The sequence below is a fragment of the Nannospalax galili genome, unplaced genomic scaffold (assembly GCF_000622305.1).
Source record: "Nannospalax galili isolate Female #2095 unplaced genomic scaffold, S.galili_v1.0 scaffold155, whole genome shotgun sequence".
NCBI classification, from domain to species: domain Eukaryota; kingdom Metazoa; phylum Chordata; class Mammalia; order Rodentia; family Spalacidae; genus Nannospalax; species Nannospalax galili.
Genome location: NW_008339923.1, coordinates 10554232 through 10572711, shown reverse-complemented (window position 1 = coordinate 10572711; position 18480 = coordinate 10554232). Strand labels below are relative to the sequence as shown.

Sequence of the window (18480 nt, the reverse complement as noted above, 5' to 3'; positions counted from 1 at the left end):
GAGCCAGTGTGAAGCTGGATGTGGTAGCTCAGGTCTTCTACAATCCCAGTGTTCCTACAACAGATGGATGGTAGAGACAGAAGTGTGTGAGAGACCTAGCCTGACCTGTGTAGCTTCTAAACAAGGTAGGAGGTGAGGACTGACAATGAGGTTGTCTTCTGACCTCTACACATGTGCCGTGTATATGTGTGTCTGCACTCACACATATGAACATGTGTATATACACACACACACGCACACACAAAGGAAAAAATAAACCAAACAAAACCCCTGATTATGTGACATGTTGTTGCTTTTGCATCAAGACTAATAAAGACTGAACAGCAATGACATCTGCTGCATCTTTCTGGCTAAATTTTGGTTCTGTGTGAAGCTGTGGTTGTCTCTGGAGAGATAAGAGGCACAAGAAAGCGCTGCATGTATTCAAGTGAGTCTTGTGATTGGTTTATTGCAGTAGGCAAGGACCCAAATGTTCTAATGTATCTGCATATGCTGCTCCTAGACACATCTGCTTGGTCCCTTCCTCTGGCCCTTGAAGGCCCCTCTGTGGCTCCTTCCTCCTCGAGGCCATCCTGCTGCTTAGCCCTGCACTATGTACCACCAAGCCCCTTTCTATTTGGGGCATCCCTTCTGAACACAAGTGATCCACAGCCTACAAGCCGGGGTAGTAAATTAACATGGGAAGGTGCGTGCTGGGCCAAGAAGCTGCTGGGCCCTCTGTAGCTATGAACCTGTCTACATGAACCAGGCCTTGGTGTAAGGCTTGGGAGATGGCTGCTCCTCTGTATCCCCTAATGCTCGGAGCATGTATGTGCCTGAGTAGATGAGGAACTGTCCGGTCACCTGAGCAGCATAGGACACAAACCGCAGCAGACTCCTGCAACAGAGCAAGATGGAGATACATCAGGCTTGGGACTCTGGCCTGACCAGAGCCAAAACGGTGGGAAGGCCTCATCCCATCCCACCTAACTCAGCTCCAGAATGGAGGGCATGCTCTCAGGGCACACGTGCCTACATGCTCCCTGGTTGGGCTGCTAGTGCTGACCCAGACCACCTCCTGGGGCACAGTAATCACCAGCCATGTTGATAGAAGCCTGCCCAAGCAGGAACTCAAGGGTCCCATAGAGCCCCCTCCATTCCTGAACTTAGGTGAGTGTGTGGGGCTTGCTGCTGCCGCCTCCTAGGTCGGGGTGAAGGAAGAGATCAGGCTGAGGAAGATTATGACGAAAACTGGAATAATGATCCTCTGGTCTGGCCTGTGGATCGCAGCTGAATGTCCAGCTTGTTTGTTACTGGGGGAGAACATTTTACCCTGTCCTGGCCTCTGAAATCCCGACTGAATCAGTAATTTTTCAGATTGAAACAACAACAAAAGCTTTGCTTTAAGTTTCCTTTTTTTGCTGGTCTCAAAGGTTTATGGTGGCTTGCACAAGATCATAACAAAACATGTAGCCAGGGCTCACGCTGTCCCTGGGGAGGGGACCCCTAAACCTGAGGCCAGCTGTCAGGCTGGGAGAGCCCTCTTATCCACAGCATCCCTTCCCCAGGAGGGCCTGGGAAGCTTCGCCCTGGATGTGGCTGCCTGGGTTGTCCTAAGAACTACTAGAATTCTAACAAGAGGCTGAATTTGTCTTGTGGAAGTGATTAGGACATTTTACTTTTTGAAGCTGATGTAACTCTCCTGCTTCCCTAAACAAAATAGTTATTTGTTTCCCCCATGTCAGCCCATAAAGGAAACTCTGTGGGGAATGAAGGTCTTTGCTTCCTGGCCAGCAAGAGGCAGAGAGAACAGGGCCAGTTGATCCTAGTTCCAAAACTATGAGCACAAACAAACTTCTTCCCCTATCCCCTCTCTCTTTTAAATTAAAAAAAAATTTTTTTTTTAAAGACAGAGTCTCATGTAGCTCAGGCTGGCCTCAAACTCACTATGTAGCTACAGATGACCATGAACTTCTGATACTCGTTCCTCTACCTCCCAAGTGCTGAGGTAATAGCTGTGTACCACAATGCCTGGTTTATATAGTGCTAAAGATCAAAGCCAGGGGTTCATGCACTCTACCAACTCAGCTACATCCCTAGACCAAACCTTTCCTCTACTGAAGATGATTTGTCTCAGGGATACTGTTACCCTCACAGAAACAGGAGGTCTGAGGTAGAGCGAGACCGTCTCTCTGGTAAAGCTCTGTAGCACTGGCCTAGCCTTTGGGATGATGGGACTCTGTCATTACACAGACAAGGAATGTACCTGGCTGCATTTCCAGCCAGGTGACAGTTAACAGTGACATAGAAGATACATGCAGAAGAGTTCATCACAATTTGGTCACTATCCAAACCAGGCCAGAGTCTCCATGGCGCTTGCTTCTGGGGTCAGAGCTTAGAACTCAGAGTTTGGTTTGACTTCGTGTTTGTGATTTCGCTGTTTATTTCCATGTAGTGTTTAATGGCCTTTGAAGTGTGTGAGGGGATCTGTTTTGGCGTTTGTGTGTGTGTGTGTGTGTGTGTGTGTGTGTGTGTAGCTGATGATTGAACCTAAGACCTCACACATGCTAAAAAGGTGCTCTACCCCTGAGCTATATCTCCAGCTGGAGTTTGTGTTTTCTGATATGTCTGTTAAGAGTTGAACAGTGAGATATAAACTGTAAGAGTTAAAATGGTAAAGACCACATGGATCAGAGCACACCTAACAAGGATGGATCCAGCTGGGGTCTTGTGGTTGGGGCCTGGGGCAGAGGACAAGTTGGAATGAGTCACCTGTGTCACACCTGTTTCCAGACCCCCACAGGCACCCCCTGGACTGTTACCTCAATATGGCCTTGAACCCTGTGCACCGGATATCATAGGACACTGAGTACATCTCGTACATAGTGGCTTTCACATTGAGGCAGCCGAGGAAGTCCTTGGGATTCAGCCTATATAGGTCAAAGGTGACTCTGGCTATTCCTGATTTCTTTGGTTGCTTGCAGACAGGAACATATTTACTACCCTAGAGCAATGAAGCAAGGGACAGACTTAGAGTTCACAGCCAGGTGTGGTAGTTTGAATGAGAAATGACCTCCATCATGCAAGTATCTGAACACTTGGTCTCCAGTTGGTGATGCTGTTTAGGGAGGTCATGGTCTTCAAATTTAGAAGGTTCAGCCTTGCTGGAGGAAGCACACCACTGAGGGTGGGCTTTAAGAGGTCACAGCCTCACCTACTTCCAGTTTGCTCTCTCTACTTCATGTTTGACTCTGAATATATAAGCTGTGAGCTTCCTGCTCCTGTCACCAAGTCTGCTGCCTTGCCTCCCTGCCATGATAGACTCTTATTCCCTCCTGAGCTACCATAAGCCAAAATAAATTCTTTTTAAAAAAGATAGTTATGGGCCGACATGGCAGCTATACCCTCGCTGGAGCTCCGGTCCCCAGTTCCTGAACTCGAGGTGCAGCCCCGGAGCGGTGGGTGGGAAAGATGAACGAAACTCCTACTGTCGTCTTCTTTTTCACCAGGCTAGTTTGAAAACACGGTAAGTTGAAAAAAGAGGCCGTGGAGAGGTTTGCTGAGAAATTGACTCTAGTGCTTGAAGAGAAATAAAAAATCACTGGTGTCCAGAAAAACCATCAAAAGGACAGGCCTACAGATGCATTTGTGAGTTTCAGAGAGTTGATCCTGATGTACTAAAAGCCTGTGAAAACAGTTGCATCTTGTACAGTGACCTGGGCTTGCCAAAGGAGCTCACACTCTGGGTGAGCTGTTGTTATGGAGAGAAAAACAACACATTCATCGTTGCCGGCTTTGAAAATGAGGATGAGATCTCCAAGAAAGTTAGCAGGGCCTTCGATAAGGTTACCTTAGATTATCATTCGGGATCCTCCTCCTCAGATGAAGAACCAAGTAAGGAAGTGGAAGCGAAGCCCCAGTTCGGTGACTGCAACCGCAAGCCCTGTTATACCAGATTTCAGAACTGATATTCCCACCTCTTCCAATGTGGCACCTTTTGCCCAGAAAAAAGCCAGGAATGTACCTAGGGAATGGCCATCAGAGTCACTACCCTCCTCCTGTTCCACTTGGTTATCAAATCCAGGAAGAAAGAATAAACCAAATCGCCCAACTCCAGTGACATGGGTACCTCCTCCTGGAATGCATTGTGAAGGAAATCATTGGATTAATCCTCACGTTAGCACCTGACTAACTCCTTTTGATTGTGTTGATGTCATGTTGATACAAAGGAAGAATATACCTTACTCCACATTAAAAGTTCATATTTGTAGTGAAGTTAGATGGGCCAAACCATCAAATTTATTTTTATAGAAAAGTTATTGAGAATAATCTTTCTTAAAAAGTATATATGCACTTTGGACATTAGTCAAGTGCCTAGGTTTTTAATATTGGACTTCGTATTTATATATCATGCATTGACTCTATTGGATACAAAAACACTGTAGGGGTGGGCAATGTGTTTGTGTATCTTTGAGCTTTTACTTTATGGACAGTATGTAAGTTATTTACATACAAGAAATTTATTTTATGTCATTGTTTAGAAGAATTATGTGAAATCATGTAGTTGCAAATAAAAAGTAGTTTGAGGCAAAAAAAAAAAAAAAAGAAAAAAAAAGATATTTATGGCCAGGCGTGGTGGCAAACGCCTTTAATCCCAGCACTTGGGGGGCAGAGGCAGGCAGATCTCTGTGAGGCCAGCCTGGTCTACATAGTGAGTTCCAGGCCAGCTGGGGCTACAGGGAGACCCTGTCTCAAAAAGACCAAAAAAAAAAAAAAAAAAGTAGGACAGGCATGATGGCGTGCCTTTAATCTCCAGCACTTGGGATGCAGAAGCAGGAGATCTCTATGAGATCGAGGCCAACCTGGACTACATGGTGAGTTCCAGGTCTGATGGTACTACAGAGAGATCCTATCTCAAAAAGACAAAACAGACAAACAAAAAAAGCAAAAAAGAGATATTTATGTGCATATGTATGTTTCTTCATGAGTTTATGTGCATCACAGATGCCCATGGTAGTCAGAAGGTGTCAGATCCCTTAGAACTGAGTTACAGGCAGCTGATGTGGGTGCTGGGTGTTGAACCCAGGCCCTCTGCAAGAGCAGTAAGCACTCTGAGAGATTTCTCTATCCCCTTCTTTTCTTCAGTAAGTTACATTTTTTTGGTCATGGTGTTTTATCACAGGATATTCAAACTGCATGATCTGGAGTTCTGCCAGCGCTAGAGTCTCCTAAACAGTAGCTGATAATTATTCCAGTAACATTTTTAGTAGGCCACCATGTTATACTACAGCTATGTCTAAATACAGAACCAAGGGCTCTTCCCTCATCAACTCCCAGTTTAATGTCTCAGGACAAGTTTTTTGGCTTTGATCCAGTGTCCAGTGTATGGCAGTGCTCCTGCCTCAGGATGCCGGGGCTTGTTTGTTTGTTTGCACTGGACCCTGAGGCTACCCTGGAGCATGTGGTGACACAGAGAGCCTCCTCATAACTGTCACAGTCATGGAGGAGTAGGAAGTACTATTTCTATTTCACAAGCAGCTCTGAGGAAAAAAATGCCAGAACTACAAGGCTTGTGGAATAGGTGGAACAGGCCTCTCTCAGGGTAGCCAAGGAGGAAGGATACCTCTGTGGGAACAGTAGACACAGAATCCACTCTGCGAGGGACACCAGGTGATCGATCCTTCAGGTTGGGAAGGACATACACACCTGGGTTTATAAATAGCTTTGTAACAGACTCCTCCTGTCTACAGCAAGCATTTAAAAAATGAGAGAAGAAAGAGGTCCCAAGATGCAAATGCTGGGGCTGGGGATGTGGCTCAGTGGTAGAATACTTGCCTAGCATGTGCAAGGCTCTAGGTTCAAGTTCAATCTCCAGCCTTGGGGGCAGAAAAGCTAATCCTGGCTTATGAGCTGTTCTCCTAAGTAAGTGGTTTGTGTCACACACAGGCCCCACTGTACAGGGTCAAGTTTAGATGATGAAAGTGTTCTCATGCCTCAGGGACCTTTGGGTTTGGGAGTACTTGAAACTGGTTGGGTGTACTTGAAACCGTCGATGTTATATATGAGGACACTTAAATATATTTGAAATTAAAACATAAACTTCCTTGAAATGTACCAGCCCTTCTTCCTAGTAGCCACTGTTGGTGTCCCCCTCTGTCTACCACACAGATTATACATGACAAGTGATTCTGGTTGTTACCTAGGGTCCAGTGTACAAAAGGCTGTACCACTCCTGTACCAACTATCTATTATCAAACAGTATTTACTAGGGCATCAAAGGGTTTTCAGCTCCCATCTTCCCACAGCTCTTTTTCACCGTCTTATCTTTCTGGTTTTTCAAGTTTATCTGGCAGTACCTGAATGGCTCCCTTTAGTCTTGGTGTTAAACCAACACACCATCTCAAGGCTAAGCACAGGGACCTCGCACCTGAGCAGGAAGGCTTCTATAACCCATCTGCAGCAAAGGAAAGACATGACTGGGCCTGCCTTCTTCAAGGGTGGCGCCAGGAGCAGTTTCTCACAGAGACTGAGAAAGGGAGACATCTGGTGGCTGCTGAAGTTCTTGTCCCAGTCAAAAAGCCTCTGGGATTGCACTTCTCCTTGAGGTGAGATCCTACTTGACAGGGAGTCACTATCTCAACCCTACAGGAAAATGGCCTGTGGGAAGCCATGCCTAGCACTCCCCAGAACCGCAAACAACCAAACAAGAGCCCAGAAATGAACTGGTACAGCCAAATACAGCCAAAGGTTTTTTGTTTGTTTGTTTGTTTGTTTTTGGTCTTTTTGAGACAGGGTCTCTTCTGTAGCCTGCCTCTGCCTCCCAAATGTTGGGATTAAAGGTGTGTGCCACCATGCCTGGCAAGTAGTTTTGTTTTGCTTTTTAAATCTTTGTTTTTACTCTCAGAAAAATTATATGTGTGTGTATGTGTAAAAATAAGACAAAAGAAAATATTATGTACCACCGGGGTCCTGTGGCATGTCTCTTTCCTTATACCACGGCCTCTTCTCTGGAGGAAACCATCTTGGCTATGTATCTTTCTCTTAAACAATACATTGCTAATTTTGCATATTTTTAATTATCTAGAAATAGTTTAATGCAGAGGTTCTCACAGTGGTCTAGAGATAGTTAGAGGATCAATCCCAAGGGTTAAAACTTTCCATAATAAGGGGCTAGAGAGATGACTCAGTGGATAAAAGCACTTGTTTCTCTTGCAGAAGACCCAGGTTTGGTTCCCAGCACCCACATAGTGGCTAACAACCATCTATAACTCCAGTTCCAGGGGATCTGATGCCTTCTTTTGGCCTCTGCACGCATTGCATGAACACGGTGCATTTGAAGACATGCAGGCAAAACACTCATACACACGCTAAATTAAAAAATATAAAAAAACTTTTTCTTTTAAATTTTGTTTTTTATTTTTATTTTATGTGTATGAGTATATTACCTGTATGTATGTAAGTGCACCTGTGTTGTGAAATGCCCTCAGAAGTCAGAAGAGAGAATCAGATCCCCTGGAACTGGAGTTACGGACAATTCTTAGCTATCATGTGGGTGCTGGGATTTGAACCCAGGTCCTCTGTAAGAAGAGCCAGAGCTCTTAACCACTGAGCTCCAGCTCCATAAAAAACTTTTTCATAATAAACATTAAAGACTTTTTTTCTTTTCTGTTCTCAGAAGTGGTGGTTTTCTATAGTATATTTGGGAAACACTCATGACTTAATGAGTCTACATTTCCTTTCTTTCATTTCTTTTTCTATTGTTTTTCTTTTCTTTTCTTTTTGATCTTTTTGAGACAGGGTCTCCCTGTAGCTCCAGCTGGCCTAGAGCTCCCTATGTAGACCAGGCTGAACTCGACCTCACAGAGATCTCTGCCTCCTGAGTGCTGCGATCAAAGGCATACACCACCATGCCTGGCCCTCTGGTGTTTTCCTTTGGGGGCTGGGAATTCAACCCAGGGCTTTGTGCATGCCAAGTACTATCGCTAAAGTATACCTCAGCTCCAAATCAATATTTTCTAAATGACCAAGTGTTTAAAATCACTGTGGGGAATAATCCTTTCAAAATGTAAGACAGACCAAAGGACTCAGTGTGACAGAATGACCAATGTAAGTGGGACCTCAGATTCTCCACTGCAGTTAGGCTTCCTGAACCCAGCATCTGTTGGCTTTTGGCATAATATTGAAGCAGAGTACCCTAACTGATATGTGAAGCCTGCTACCATCCCTCCTTTCCTCTCCACCTATATATCTGCAGCCAGACCAAGTTTTCTTCAAATGTCCATCAAAACGATACATTACAGCAGACCAAACACAGACATATATCTGAGATTTAAGGGTATTCTAGACATTAAAGAGAGCACTCTTAAAAAACAAAATCCGGGTATTGGTTGTGCACACCTTTGATCTCAGCATTTGATCTCTGTAAGACCAAGATCAGCCTGATCTACATAGCAAGTTCCAGGTCAGCTGGAGCTACAGGGAGACTTTATCTCAACCCACCCCACCCCAAAAAAAAGAAAAGAAAATATTAGTCACGCTTGGCGGCGCACACCTTTAATCCCAGTACTTGGGAGGCAGAAGCAGGCAGAGCTTTCAGAGCTCTGTGAGGTCAAGGCCAGCCTCCTCTACATAGCAAGTTTCAGGCCAGATGGAGTTACAGGGAGAAAAAAAAAAAAAAAAAAAAAAAAAAAAAAAAAAACCCCAAAAGAAGAAAATATTGATTTTCTTATTAAAATGTGTGGTTCAAGTTAACCTTTACTGGGTTATTAATGAATCAATAAATATTATTTAATTTCTCAGTTTAATTTTGAATATGGCAAATGTCTGTATTTATGGCTTTTAGTTTCTCAACCTTGGCACAGTTGGCCTTTGGAGCTAGGTAATTGGTTTTTTTTTTTTTGTCTTTTTGAGACAGGGTCTCCCTGTAGCCCCAGCTGTCCTGGAACTCACTATGTAGACCAGGCTGGCCTTGAACTCACAGAGATCTGCATGCCTCTGCCTCCCGAGTGCTGGGATTAAAGGCGTGTGCCACCACGCCCAGCAGAGCTGGGTAATTCTTTATCTCAGAGGTGTTCCCTGTTAAATGCTAACAGTAATCTCCTCTGCCCCAGCTGTAATGTTCTAAAATGTCTTCACACATTACCAGATGTCACCCAAGGGCAAAACAACCCCAGGTAAGAACCAATCACTATATCTATGACCACATTGATGTGACCCATGTAAACAAAAGGTATTTGGAGTCCTCATTACTTTTTTTTTTCCGATACCAACAGAGATTATTTATTAGAAAGGAAATAAATTGTTATTGAGTATGTTAAAGCTGTAATGAAATGCTTCTAAAAAATAAAATATATATATATATAATAATAATAAAGAAGCTGTCATTGTCTGGTTTGAGGTCTTCATTACTTTTTGAGTGTAAAGGAATCCTGAGATCAAAAAGTTTGAGGACAAGTTGTCCAGTGCACTATTCTGTGCTCTCTTTACTAAGTAGTCATGAGATTTATGTGCACGAGTGTAGTTCATGCATCTTCACAGTTGAAGCATTTCATTCAGTAAACGTGAAACAGCTTAGCAACCTATGTGAATTTACACAGAAATCTCTAATGGGTGATGCACATCCCCAGTTACGTGCAATAGACATATGGTTTGTTTCTAGTATTAAATGCCACTCACAAAGGTGACATGATGCTCTGATAGACATCTGCTGACAGGTGCCAGAATGTTCCAGGGGCATATGCCTAGGGATGGTGCTCCTTGGTCATAAGCTATGCTTTGACTTTGTTTTTTTTAAGAATTTGATGTAGGGGCTGGAGAGATTGCTCAGTGGTTAAGAGCACTGACTGCTCTTGCAGAGAACCTGGGTTCAATTCTCAGCACCCACATGGGGCTAACAACTATGTGTAACTCCAGTTCCAGGGGATCTGACAGTCTCTTCTGTCCTCCGTGGGCATTGCACAACATGGGTGCACTTACCTATATGCAGGCAATGCATGTATATATGCATAAAATAAAAATAATAAATAAGGGGCTGGAGAGATGGTTCAGCGGTTAAGAACACTGGTTGTTCTTGCAGAAGACCCATGTTCGAATCCCAGCACCCACATGGCAGCTAACAGCTGTCTGTAACTCCAGTTCCAGGGGCTCTGACAGCCTCTTCTGTCCTCCACGGGCACTGCACTTACCTATATGCAGGCAATACACACATACACATAAATAAAAATAATAAATAAATATAAAAAAATTAAAAATAATAAAAGATTTAATTTTTTTATTTGTTCTTATTTTATGTGTATGAACATCTTCCCTAGATGTCTGTAGGTACACCATATGTGTGCAATGCTTGCAGAGACCAGAAGAGGGCATCAGATCCCCTGGAACTGGAGTCACAGACAGCTATTAGCTGCCATGTGGGGGCTGAAATTGAACCCAGGTCCTCTGCAAGAGCAGCCAGTGCTCTTAACCACCAAGTCATCTCTTCAGCCCCTTAAATATCAGTTTGTAGGAGGATAAGAAAGCTTGTCTTAATCTTAAAAATGTTAAAAGAGGACTATGGGGCCCCATCTCTTAATTTCTCTCTTTACTCCCTCGCTCCTGTATATGCAGGTTTTCCTACCACTTGCTCCTTCAAGGATGTGCTGCCTCATCACAGGCCCCAAACCAAGAGGCATGTTGATCATGGACTGGACCCTCCAACACTGAGACAAACCTTTCTTCATTTTTTAATATATTATTCTTATTTTTTATTTGTGTATGAGTATATTGCCTGAATGTATATAAGTGCACCCATGTCATGCAGTGCCCAAAGAGGTCAGAAGAGGATGTTGAATTCCTCTGGAACTGGAGTTACAGACAGTTGTTAGCCACCATGTAGGTGCTGAGAATCGAACCCAGGTTCTCTGCAAGAGCAGACAGTGCTGTTAACCACTGACCCATCTCTTCAGCCCCAACTTTTCTTCTTCATAAGTTGTCTCAAGTGTTTTATTATAGTGACAAAATGTTAGCACACACACACACACACACACACACACACACACACACACTCACGAATTCACATACCCAGTTGGCCGTGCCAGCTTGTCTAGCTTCCTAAGGATTAGGACAGTGACGATCTGCTGACTACTTTACTCACTAGTCAAAGCCTATTCTTCGAAATTATTTGTTTTAAATCATATAGTCCAAATTTAGAGACTCCACATTTCCTAGAAACACTTAAGAATCCTTTTGAGACTTGTGGGTACAGCTGTTAGGTGAATATATAAAGTATATAATAAGGGTGGCTACATCAACACTAAACTGGACAGTGTATTCGTAGGTGGGACTTCTACCCAGTTATTATTTGTATAACAAGATGGTGCTTACCGGTGTCCACTTTTGTCCTTTTTCCAAGATCATGAAATGTGTGTTGTCCCCTAAGGTCTGAAAAAACTCTTCTGTGTCTACCACAGTGCCATCCTCCTCCAGTACCAGCGTGACCAATCCAGCCGTGATGACCAGGACATCCAGAGTCTAGGTTTGTAATGGAGCAGAGAAACAAGATGAAGGGGGTGATTTGCATTGGGCCATCTACCACATTTAAGATAAAGTCTCAGAAGGGTTGGTTGATTTGGTGAATTTGATTGGTACTTATCATTCAGCCTATACTCAGAAAAAAGATTAAGATTTTAAAAAAATTATTTATTATTTTTTATTTTATGTGTATGAGTGTATTGCCTGCATGTAAGTGAGTGCACCCATGTCGTGCAATGCCACAGAGGTCAGAAGAGGGCTTTGGATTCCCCTGGAACTGGAGTTAAGGATGGTTCGTAGCCGCCATGTGGGTGCTGGGAATCGAACCTGGGTCCTCTGCAAGAACAGTCAGTGCTCTTAACTGCTGAACCATCTTTCCAGCCCCATTTTTTTTCAATATTGTATTATTTTTATTTTATGTGTATGCTTGTATTGCCTGCATGTAGGTAAGTGCACCCATGTTGTGCAATGCCCCTGGGACTGGAGTTAAGGACAGTTGTTAGCTGCCATGTAGGTGCTAGGATTCAAACCTGGGTCTTCTGCAAGAACAACCAGTGTTCTTAACTGCTGAGTCATCTCTCCAGCCCCAATTAAGATTTTTTTATTTTAAGGGGCCTATCTTCTTAAGAGATGGGCTAAGTGATTGCATATTCAGAATTTCTATGATTGCCCATTACCTATGAATAAGCAGAACAATCTACATTCTGTACTTTAAGAGCCATGGTCTCATGTGGCACACCCGGACACCTCTTGCTTTAGAGGCCGGTGCTGGATGCTGTTTCTCACTCCTGTAGGCATCTCTGAGTTAGGACTCTCTGAGAGCCTAGAATTCTTCCTTATTTGTGACTGGCAGCACTGTTTTAGATTGAGGATTAACCCTACCCTGGCCAGATTTCCTAAGCCTCTGTGTTTTCCCTTGTCAAAGAAACAACACTATGTTTTTGGTCCATGGCTGCTTTTTAGATGGTCCTCTCTGCACTACAGTCTTCCATGAGGCAGACTTCAAGCCATCTTTCACCCACTCTCCCTTCACATCTCCCCTCAAGCCAACAGAGAGAGACTGACAGGTTTGACTTGCTGTCTTTCTGGACCCTTCTATCTTGGTGCTGGCTGTGACCCCAAGCTTGCTGAGGCCATGAATGGTGGTGGCCACATACCTTGCTGATGAGTTCCTGCAGGCTGCTGGCCATCACCCCACGCCGGCTGCTTCGGTCATGGTTTGAGACTCGAAAAGGGCGAGCTGATGGTATAAGGGGGGTCAGCAGGACTTTCTTAGTTTGTGATCCCATGAATGTCAGAGGCCTGTGAAGGAGGCACAAGGGAAGACCATCCTTGCTGTTACTTTCAGACAGGGTGGGTTTTTGTTGTTGTTGTTTGCTTGGTTTTTTTCTTTCCCCCCTGTGGCCCCAGCTGGCGTGGAACGCACTATGTAGACCAGGCTGGCCTTGAACTCACAGAGATCCACTTGCCTCTGCCTCCCAAGTGATGGATTAAAAGTGTACACCACCACATCCAGTTTCAGACAGGATTTTTTTATAATTATTATTTTGATTTTATGTGTATGCATGTATTGCCTGTATGTAGGCAGTAAGTGTTAGTATACCTAACACTAAGCTATGTTAAAACTCTTAAAATGGCACACACACAGGATTATTCTTTTTTGATGTCCAAATTAGTGGGTAATCCTAGAAATTATAAATAGTATTTAATATAATCTTTTTCTCAGGTTTCTTAAGAGATGGGCCCATTAAAAATCTTAACCTCTCTTTTTCAAAACAAAGGCTAAGTCACGGACTATGGCTGAGGCAGAACTTTATGAATGAAACATTAAACAGTATACCCTAAAATCACACCAGCATGGACCAGGGACAGAGCTACAGCATCACCAAGGCACAAAACGTTTTCTGGGGGAAATGGCCCCGGCCCTTGGCTATTCAATGCTAGTTAACTGGAAACTACACAAAAGTATTATGGATGAGAAAGAACAAAGATGCTTACTACTTCAGCACTTAGGAAAAACATATTTTGGTTTCTTTTTTGTTTGTTTAACATTTAACTCAACTTTCAGGAATATAATTCAAGTTTGGGGTTTTTCAAAATTTTTATTTTATTTTTTGAGATGGCCTCATTATGTAGCCTTGGCTGGCCTGGAAATCACTATGTACACCAGACTGGCCTTGAACTCACAGAGACCTGCCTGCCTCTGCTTCCTAGTGCTGGGATTAAAAGAGTGTAGTACCACACCCGGATGTTTTTATTTTTATTTTTTGAGATAGGGTCTCATATAGTCTAGACTGGCCTTGAACTCCCAATGTTTTAACATAGTTTAGTGTTAGGTACATAGTTTTAATTATTTGGAAAATGTAAAACCTAACTCCAAAGTCTCCTGTGACCTACTTAAAATTCTTTCCTTTGTGTTCTTCCAATGACAGTTGTGATAGTAGTTCTGTTGATTCTAACTTCAAAACCTTGGCTGAGGGGCTGGGAACTCAGTTCAGCTAAGGATGGCCTTGAGCTTCTGATTTGGCCCCAGGCACCTGCCATCACTTTTGCTAACCAGCTAGGTGCTTCGAGCTAAGTAACTAATATGTAAACTAAGTCTGCATGTTAGTAAACACAGGAAGCTTTGGTAGTCAGGAAAGAATGCTAAACTACCTTGGACATACTACTGCATGCTTTTAAACAAAAACAAGACCCTGTTTAAGAAAATAGAGAGATGATCTTAGGAAGAAAAGTATTAAGACGGTACTTAAAAATAATTCCAGGAGGGTGACAGATGTGCCTTGCTGTCATCCCTCAGTGGCCAAGACTCTTTGAAGATCATTTGAGTAACACATAAAGAGTCTTAATACAGGCTTTGGATCTGTAAATAAATGATTACAAGTAACAGAACAAATAAGCAATGTTTCTGTCTGGCTCTGGCAACAGGTACTGTAACTAGTGGCCCCCAGGCCCTGAGAGACCAGTCCTTGTATGCTCTAGTGTCCCATACCCAGGACAGGGCCCACATATTTTGAGTGCTAAGAGAGTGCTTGACTATTGGGACAAATACTTGGACAGAAACACTCAGAATAATGAAAGAAGGGCTTTATTTTCAGGACAATCTGAAGGATACAAAGTGAGCATGTAACTGCTTTCTGATGGGAATTTGTTTAGATTGACTCTCCTGGGACTAAAGTCCCAAAGGATATCTGTTCTGACTGTCATTGCCCACTACCTGTCACTTAGCTCTATATTCCCAATTATATGGGAATTTCCTTAAGGAAAAAAAAAAACTTTTTTTCCAAGTCAGGGTCTCATGTAGCCCAGGCTGGCCTCAAATTTACTTTGAAGCCAAGAATAACCTTGAACTCTGAGAGGCTGGGATTATAGGCATTCACCAACACACCAGACTTTATACAGTGTTGAGGATCAGATCAGGGGTTCAGGTATGCCAGGCAAACTACCAACTGAGCTCCTCCTAGCCCCACAAAGATAGATCTTCCTGTTATATTTCCTATAATACCTAGCTTAGTGCTAGGCACATAAGTTTTAAATACATGTTGTTGTCTAACTTGAATCTCTACTAATAAATATAAGTAAAAATTCAATGATTTATCATATAAATCTGTTAGATGGAAAGTGATGGTAGATATTAATGAATCTCAAAACCTGTCAAGTTCATGCTATATCTGGATCAGTGTCAGGAAGTTCATGATGAAGAAGACTGATTGCTAATATCTACCCCTCTTTTTCTTCTCCCCCCACCCCCTGCTTTCTCCCTTCCTCCTTCAGCCCCACTAACAAATGGGCATTCAGGAATCAGCCCTAGACTGTTAAAAAGAACTTTGGTCTGAAGTATATATAGCCAGCCTCACCAGGACTTCATACAGCCTGCCTCTCATCTCTTGCCGTGGTCACCAATTTTAACTATACCAACTATTGTCATCATACCATTACACTCCATTTCTCAGATGAAAAAACTGAGGTTCAACATGGTTTCTCAACATCATCCAAAGTGATAAAGGAAAGAGATAGGATGAGATTTATCTAAAGCCAAGAGCTTCTGTTTGGTAGGGGAACATCAAATTCCAAGCAGTGGAAAGTAGCCTGGAGCATCCCGAAGTGGAGCTTTACAGTTGAAAGCACCACAGTTTTGCATTCACACCCTCAATCCCTTTCCCTTTCAGGTGGACAAAGGTGCTCACAATATGTTTCCAGTGAGGCAAAGCTGAGGGGAATGTGATAGGTTAGGGGTCCCCAACCTGGGTCACCTACTGGAATGACCTTGGAGTTTTGACCAGAGATCCAGATGGGTCCCGTGCAGCAGGGGTCCTGGCATGTAATTCCTGAACTTCTGCCTTGATTTGGAGGAGTTGCACCAGGTTTCTGTTATACAACCCAAGGAACAAGGTGTTCACATGCCACTGAGCTAACACCAGGGCAGAATTCATGTACACACTTGCACCTGGAGACCAGGAAGGCAGGGAGGGGGGCAGGACCTGCCAGCTTTATGCTTCCTAGTCAGAACCCCACTTTGTTTTTAACATACTCACAGGGTGAAACTTTAACCAAGTCCTCACAAAGAAGGAGGAAAGACAGTCATGAGTTCTACATGAGGTCAAACACCTGTGTACATTAGCACACAGTAACTCATGAGATCAGTCACACTGATTAGTTAGACTGAGGCTTAGGGACAGTAGACAGCTAAGGTCACTTAAGCAGCATTTAAGCAGTGACAGAGCTTCAATACAGAACCAACGTTTTGGGGGGCAGAGGAGAGAGGAAGCATTTTGAGTCAGGGCCTCACTATATACCCCTCACTGGCTATGAATTCATGACCTTCCTGCTTCTTCTCCTATGTGCTGCAGTTATACAGTGGTGCCACCACACCTGACTCTCCAACTTTCTTACTGTGGTGTCTCCTCTATCAGGTTAACTCCTTCCCACAGAATGGGAGCCTCTCCTTGAATGGGAGTCTCCTTGAATGGGGGTTGACTCTTACCCCAGAATGCTGTTATTACCCAAGAAGCCTCTGAAACCTGTTTGCAGAGTCCAGAGTCTGCTTGTGCATTTTCTGCCTTCCCATAGAACCCAGCCCACCCCATTCCACTGCAATGCCACCTATTTGCTGAGTCAAAAACATGCCAGGATGAAGCCAGAGGAAAAGAACACAGACCCATGTCTTCAAATGCCAGGTCTCAGCCCTAGCAGTAGAAGGCCTATCTTTGACCTAGTTAGCTGTGGCCCTAGGTCTCCTTACTGTAAAAAGACTCTTAGGACTTCCCAAGCACCACCCCAGTGACTTGGCCCAGCTGAAGTATTCAAAAGTTCCCATTGTCTTTAAGACAGGGGCTGGCAATCACTGTGGTCCTCCTTACCTCTCTTGGGTACAGAAGGACAAGCAATCCTTTGTTCTTAGTTAAAGTATTTCCTAACCAAGAACTGGCTCATTGCTGGAGATAAGACCCATCTCTCTCTCTCTCTCTCTCTCTCTCTCACACACACACACACACACACACACACACACACACACACATCACTGACACATGGAAATCAAATCCCAGTCATTCCTATAAGGACAAGTGCCCTAATGTGCCTTAAAATCATCTGGGGAGATGGCTCAATTAGTAAAAAAAGCTTCCTGCATAAGCATGAGAACCTGAGTTAGAGCCTTAGAACCCAAGTAAAAAGCAAAGCATGGTGGTTCATGTTTACAATCCCAGTGCTGGGAAAGCAGAAACAGGTAGATCCTTAAGGCTCACTGCTGCCCAGCCTTGGCTAATCAATGAGCCCCAGATCCTAGTGAAAGACCTTATCTCAAAACCCTGTCTTAAACTGGGTGTAGTGGCATATGCCTTTAATCTCAGTACTTGGGAGGCAGAGGCAGGAGGATCTCTGTGAGATCAAGGCCAGCCTGATCTACATAGTGAGTCCAGGCCAGCTGGGGCTACAGGGAGACCCTGTCTCAAACAGACAAAACAAAAACAAAACAAAACAAAACAAAACAAAAAACAAAAAACAAAAACCCAAACCTGTCTTGGAACCAGAGAGATGGCCCAGTGGTTAAGAGCACTGACTGCTCTTGCTGAGGACTAGGGTTCAGTTCCCGATACCCACATGGTGGTTAACAATCATCTGTAGCTCCAGTTTCAGGGGATCTGACCCTCTCTTCTGGCCTCTGCAGGCACTGCATGTGGTCTACTTACATTCATGCAGGCAAAACACTCACATAAAATAAAAATAAATAAATAAAATTATTTTTAAAAGCCTGGTTTGAGCATTGTAGAAGAAGGGGTAGAAAGACTCGGAGGCGGTGGATGACCACAGGAAACAAGAGTCTTCCAGACAACTGGTCAGTTACTCATATGAACTCACAGCAATAGTGACAGCGTGCACAAGTCCCATGCAAGCGCAAATCAGACAAAATCCCAGCATAGACATGCGGAAATGAGTTAAGAAACCCCAACCCAACCTATGGAAAATTTGGCAACTGATGACTTCTGGGAGAGGGAGAGATGGTCTCTTACAGGAATGGGACTCTTGGTAGGTTAACCAGGACCCAGTGGATAGACCCACACTGAAAGACATTTGGGGACACAACTTAAAGTCTCTAGGCCTTATTCATATAACAATGTACATTAAACTAGGTAGGGGGCAATAAGGGGAGATGTGGACGGGGAAAGGCTCTAAATCCATCAAATTATAATATATGAAAATTGTAAAACTTCAATTAAAAAATAAATTTAAAACTTTGCCAAAGACAAGGGCATATTTTAGACTTTAAGGGGTTATAAATTAATAAAATGCCTTTTTAGGCTTCTGTGAACTCATAATTTGATGAGTTTTTAAATTTTTCATGTATAATGAGTGTTTTGAACCCATCTAAGTGTACCTGTTGTGCAATGCCCTCAGAGGTCAGAATAAGATGTGGGATTCCCTAGAACTGGAGTTGTGGATGGTTATTAGCTGCCATATGGGTGCTGGGAACTGAACCCAGGCCCTCTCTCCAGT

The 18480-nt window shown here is 43.6% G+C and overlaps 1 protein-coding gene across 1 annotated transcript in view; it reads right to left on the bottom strand.

The window, feature by feature from the left end:
• Positions 1–422: 422 nt before the first annotated feature.
• The window catches only part of Cidea (cell death inducing DFFA like effector a), a 25029-nt gene continuing 6971 nt past the window's right edge, over positions 423–18480 (bottom strand). The window contains exons 2-5 of the mRNA XM_008834698.3: positions 12645–12789; positions 11341–11487; positions 2802–2983; positions 423–877 (exon numbers count right to left, since the gene is read on the bottom strand). Coding sequence (XP_008832920.2) covers positions 736–877; positions 2802–2983; positions 11341–11487; positions 12645–12789 — 616 coding nt within the window. The 3' untranslated portion in view covers positions 423–735. The remainder of the gene's footprint in view (positions 878–2801; positions 2984–11340; positions 11488–12644; positions 12790–18480) is intronic.